We start from the raw sequence: 6,000 nt of genomic DNA, 5'->3' as shown, positions 1-6,000 counted from the left end.
GTGCTGCCTGTTTCAGTCACAAATGCATTACTACACACAACAGTTCTATACCATCTGTTTCAGCCATCTTCCTCCTCCTAAGAGGGGACCTGAGATAGGGGAAATGTTTGAAAGGGATTTGAAATGGCTGGGCTTCTTGTATGATTGTAGCTCACTCAGATGACCTGGTGAAAGTTTAGCAGACAACACAACCTATCCCATTTGCTTAAAATAGATACAAAACTGCAATTCTGTACTTTGTCACCTTGCACATTAAAGCAACAAAACAAAAACGTTTTAATAAAGAACATATTCACATGGGGGTTAACTTGACTTTTAGAAAAGTTGCATGTTGAGTACAGACCCTGGCATTTACTATAAATAATCAAGTGCTGTACATAAAAGCTGGGTGGTTGTGATCAGATGAGTGGTGTAGAGCCATCACTGTTAGAGGGAAGTGTTGACCCCTGCTGGACACTCTCCCGTGGTCCCTTAGTTACAGATCCTACATCCACACTGCCACTGGCTGGCCTAGTACTGGAACCATGGGAACTGGCCTTAAGGACAGGTAAGAAGGGGCTGGTCTCAGAGGTGATGACGATGCTGGGAATCCGGCCAATCATTCTTCTAGTTATGGTGCCTTCTGACGAATCACCTGCCTATCGATGTCAAACAGAAGGTGAGATGAGAAACAGCGAACATAAAATGCTAAATGATTGACTTTCACACCCAATTGTCTAGCTATGCAGCATTGCAATTTAAGAAGAAAAAGATTGGATTTATGGTTTGACATTATTTTCACTAAAAGACAGTCCTTGAAGGATACAAGACTATCTAGACCTGGGATGGTTAACTTTAATGGCAGTGGGGGCCACAAAGAAATTGGGGGTCTGCGGTGGCTTGTGGGTCTGCATACCCACCTCAATATCCACATGTCGTCAGAACCAGCGGCCCTAAGCAAAATTTGGTTTGGATTTATTAACTACAATCAGGTAAGATGTGTTTTTAATTCTGGTGCCGCTCTGCACACACCGACGTGTTAGTCAGCTAGTTAACGTAAGCTATGGTCCAACTCTAAGCCAACTCTTGTAAGTCCATAGATTTCAGAGGTTTAAAAACAGAATGATATAAACCGGATCTTTTTTGGAGTTGAACCGGTCCAGAACTTTATTTTGCTCGTCAGAACAGTGGAACAAAAAAAAAATGTATGGCTCTGTTCAGAACAAAACGATTGGGAAATTATTTTGGTTCCAACCCCTGGCAGGGCGCTAGACTAATTTACCAATCTAAAACATTTTAGCTGACATGGGCCAATTGAGTGACTGTCAGTGACTGACATAACAAGAGAAAAACTGCTGATGCACAACCAAATCTTGTGTATTTTACTATACAGTAAGTTGAGACCAGACTGAGTAACCCCCAAAAATAATATATATATATTTTTGTCTTTGGAAATTGATCTGTGGGCATACAAAAGGGGGTTGCCCATCCCTGAACTAGACCATTAGATTTATTTTCCTTTGTCTTTACAGATCAGTGTCAATATAATCAGCCACTGCCGTTCCTACCCTGACATTATCAGCACTGACTACAAATGTAAGGGAAAGTGGCAATATTTCTCCCCCGTTGGCTTAGCCTGCCACCAGGCATGTCTCAGGACAGTTAATTGTGTCTCTCATTCATAAACCTGGTTAGTCCGCTGCGACATTTATTAAGATGAAACTGCAGTGATTTATCAAGGCCACTTGGTTCTGTGCCATCTGCATGCCTGCTGTCTGCTCATGGCCAATCCCTGTCAGACTGCACAGGAACGCATTCACATCAGTCATATTTGGCTAAGGCAGAGACTATAGAGAACGGTTCCCCGAATTTGGCCCGCGGGTGATTTATTTTTTTTATTGTTGGACATAAAGTACTTTTAAAAGCAGCAACTCAGCTCCAAATGATTTTCATTTTGAAAATCTGTTCCAAAGTATTTCCACGCATGAACGAGAGATATATGTGATTGTTTACAATTGTAAGCAAGGTTTGACATTGTTACGTTTTAGTCAAATATTATATCTGGGCTTCTTGAAGTCTACAAATTATTTGTAATTATGTTCCGGGCCCCTGACCATCCAGAAAAAATCTGCCTGCAGCTGAATCTAGTTGATGATCCCTGCTATAGTGCCTTCTCTATATGGGAAACTAGGATCCATATTACGTAGATGGGATCAAGAGGGTAGAAAACAGGGGGAAACATGTTGTGTTATATTTCAGACTGAGAGAAGATTAAATAGGGCACCCGTGCTGCTTTGTTTTTTATTGGAGGTAGGTAATGGCAAGCCACACTAGATGATACAGCCACGAGAAATTAACTGACACTAATTATGGGTACTTACACTTGGAGGGAAGCCGTGGTCACTGTGGCCCACGCCTGTCATGGAGATGTTGTCCATGGCATTAGAGCTCTGGAAGATACAAAATACATGACGTAGAGGTTGGTTCCTGCTATTATAATAAGTGACAACTCTGAGTCATTTCAATGTGAAACTCAATTAAATTCCAGTCACACAAAACACATGTTGGGTCACATGTAAGTAAAGACATACTAAAAATTGTAGGGATTGGTCACTCCTTAAGAGGAGACACATAACAATTGAGGATCTTAAATTTTCACCTGAAATGACATACTCAAATCTAACTGCCTGTAGCTCAGGCCCTGAAGCAAGGATATGCATATTCTTGGTACCATGTGAAAGGAATGTAGGAGAATATAACACAATAGATCTGGTAAAAGATAATATAAAGAAAAAAACCAACCGTTATTTTCTATTTTTTTTGTACCATCATCTTTGAAATGCAAGAGAAAGATCATAATGTATTATTACAGCCCAGGTGCAATATACATTTTGACCACAAGATGGTAGCAGCGTCTGAAAAGTTTTAGACAGATCCAATGAAACATTGCATTTCGGTTCAAAATGTTGTATCAAGACTGCCCAATTATACCTAATTTGTTTATTAATAACTTTTTATGTTAAACATTGTGCACTCTCCTCAAACAATAGCATGGTATTTGCTCATTATAATAGCTACTGTAAATTGGACAGTAAATTTAGATGAACAAGAATTTAAGCTTTCTGCCGATATCAGATATGTCTATGTCCTGGGAAATGTTCTTCTTACTTACAACCTCATGCTAATCGCATTAGCCTACTTTAGCTCAACCGTCCCCTGGAAGGGACACCGATCCCGAAGAACGTTTATTTAAGCCTTCGTAAAATATTTGATTTTGAATGGGCGAATATTGACATCAACAATCAGGCTTGAAAAGTCAGTGTTACAGTACATAGTGAGGTTACACACACCTTGCACAGTCTTCACATTTTGCTGGCTTAAAATGTAATCTAAAATAAATTGATTTAATTCGATTTTTTTCCCTACAGACCTATACAACCTACTCCACATTTTCAGAGCAAATTTTAATTATAGACAATTTTCCAAATTATAAAAAAATGAAGATGTCTTCACACCCCAGAGTTAATACTTGGTGGAAGCATTTTTGGCAGCCATTACAGCTGTGAATCATTTTTAATAAGATTCTATAAACTTGGCACAACTTTTACGGCAACATATACTGACTGTATCCATTGATTTGTCAAAATTGCTCATACTGTTATGCAGGTGAGTGAGGACCCAAAAGCGGTTTAACAGAAACAGAGTCTTTTAATGTCCAAACACAGGGAAGACATAAATCCTCTTCAGATGTATCGGTTGACAAAATAGACAACCCGCAGAGAGGGCGACAAATAAATCATAAAGTCCTCTGATCTTTACAGGAGAGTTCCCTTCTAGCAGCAGAGGAGAATAGCAGGGTTAGCGGCAACAGACTGCTGGTCTCTCCGGGTAGGCGCGGGTTGTAGAGGACAGAGGTACCTGATCACACGTAGCATCTGATGAAGAGGCAGACGGGACAAGGGTGAAGCAAACGAGAATCTGACAAAGACAGAAGCAGAAACAGAGAGAGAAATAGAGACCTAATCAGAGGGAAAAAAGGGAACAGGTGGGAGAGAGTAAACGAGGTAGTTAGAGGAGATGAGGAACAGCTGGGGGAAGGAAAGGGAGAGAAGGTAACCTAATACGACCAGCAGGGGGAAACGAAGTGAAGAGAAAGAACAGGAACAAGACATAACATGACAATACATGACACATACTCAGTAAATTTGGTTTGGAGTCGTTGATGGACAGCTGTCTCTGATTTTCAAGCAATTCTACAGTGCATTAAGAAAGTATTCAGACCCATTGACTTTTTCCACATTTTGTTTACGTTACAGCCTTATACTAAAATGAATAAAACATGTATTTATTTATTTAACCTTTATTTAACCAGGTAGGCAAGTTGAGAACAAGTTCCCATTTACAATTGCGACCTGGCCAAGATAAAGCAAAGCAGTTCGACACATACAACAACAGAGTTACACATGGAGTAAAACAAACATACAGTAGAAAAATAAGTCTATATTCAATGTGAGCAAATGAGGTGAGATAAGGGAGGTAAAGGCAAAAAAAGGCCATGGTGGCGAAGTAAATACAATATAGCAAGTAAAACACTGGAATGGTAGATTTGCAATGGAAGAATGTGCAAAATAGAGATATAAATAATGGGGTACAAAGGAGCAAAATAAATAAATACAGTAGGGGGAGAGGTAGTTGTTTGGGCTAAATTATAGTTAGGCTATGTACAGGTGCAGTAATTTTTGAGCTGCTCTGACAGCTGGTGCTTAAAGCTAGTGAGGGAGATAAGTGTTTCCAGTTTCAGAGATTTTTGTAGTTCGTTCCAGTCATTGGCAGCAGAGAACTGGAAGGAGAGGCGGCCAAAGGAAGAATTGATTTTGGGGGTGACCAGAGAGGTATACCTGCTGGAGCGCATGCTACAGGTGGGTGCTGCTATGGTGACCAGCGAGCTGAGATAAGGGGGGACTTTACTTAGTAGGGTCTTGTAGATGACCTGGAGCCAGTGGGTTTGGTGACGAGAATGAAGCGAGGGCCAGCCAACGAGAGCGTACAGGTCACAGTGGTGGGTAGTATATGGGGCTTTGGTGACAAAACGGATGGCACTGTGATAGACTGCATCCAATTTATTGAGTAGGGTATTAGAGGCTATTTTGTAAATGACATCGCAGAAGTCGAGGATCGGTGGGATGGTCACTTTTACAAGGGTATGTTTGGCAGCATGAGTGAAGGTTGCTTTGTTGCGAAATAGGAAGCCAATTCTAGATTTAACTTTGGATTGGAGATGTTTGATGTGGGTCTGGAAGGAGAGTTTACAGTCTAACCAGACACCTAGGTATTTGTAGTTGTCCACATAGTCTAAGTCAGATTCGTCCAGAGTAGTGATGTTGGACGGGCGGGCAGGTGCTGGCAGCGATCGGTTGAAGAGCATGCATTTAGTTTTACTTGTATTTAAGAGCAATTGGAGGCTACGGAATGAGAGTTGTATGGCATTGAAGCTCGTCTGAACCAGGCGAGGCAATCATTTGAGAAACCAAGGCTATCGAGTCTGCCGATGAGGATGTGGTGATTGACAGAGTCAAAAGCCTTGGCCAGATCAATGAATACGGCTGCACAGTATTGTTTCTTATCGATGGCTGTTAAGATTCGTTTAGGACCTTGAGCGTGGCTGAGGTGCACCCATGACCAGCTCTGAAACCAGATTGCATAGCGGAGAAGGTATGGTGGGATTCGAAATGGTCAGTAATCTGTTGGTTGACTTGGCTTTCGAAGACCTTAGAAAGGCAGGGTAGGATAGATATAGGTCTGTAGCCGTTTGGGTCAAGAGTGTCCCCACTTGGACGAGGGGGATGACCGCAGCTGCTTTCCAATCTTTGGGAATCTCAGATGACACGAAAGAGAGGTTGAACAGGCTACTTATAGGGGTTGCAACAATTTCAGCGGATAATTTTAGAAAGAGAGGGTCCAGATTGTCTAGCCCGGCTGATTTGTAGGGGTCTAGATTTGGCAGCTCTTTCAGAACATCAG

The 6,000-nt window shown here is 41.4% G+C and overlaps 1 protein-coding gene across 1 annotated transcript in view; it reads right to left on the bottom strand.

Moving 5' to 3' along the window:
* Nucleotides 1-306: 306 nt before the first annotated feature.
* LOC115136354 (melanopsin-A-like) overlaps nt 307-6,000 on the bottom strand; it is a 74,637-nt gene continuing 68,943 nt past the window's right edge. Inside the window, 2 exon segments of the mRNA XM_065022822.1 lie at nt 307-638; nt 2,361-2,429. Of these exon segments, the coding sequence (XP_064878894.1) occupies nt 399-638; nt 2,361-2,429 (309 nt within the window). The 3' untranslated portion in view covers nt 307-398.

Source organism: Oncorhynchus nerka, linkage group LG10 (assembly GCF_034236695.1).
Source record: "Oncorhynchus nerka isolate Pitt River linkage group LG10, Oner_Uvic_2.0, whole genome shotgun sequence".
Classification (NCBI taxonomy): Eukaryota; Metazoa; Chordata; class Actinopteri; order Salmoniformes; family Salmonidae; genus Oncorhynchus; species Oncorhynchus nerka.
This window is presented reverse-complemented; position numbering and strand designations above follow the sequence as displayed.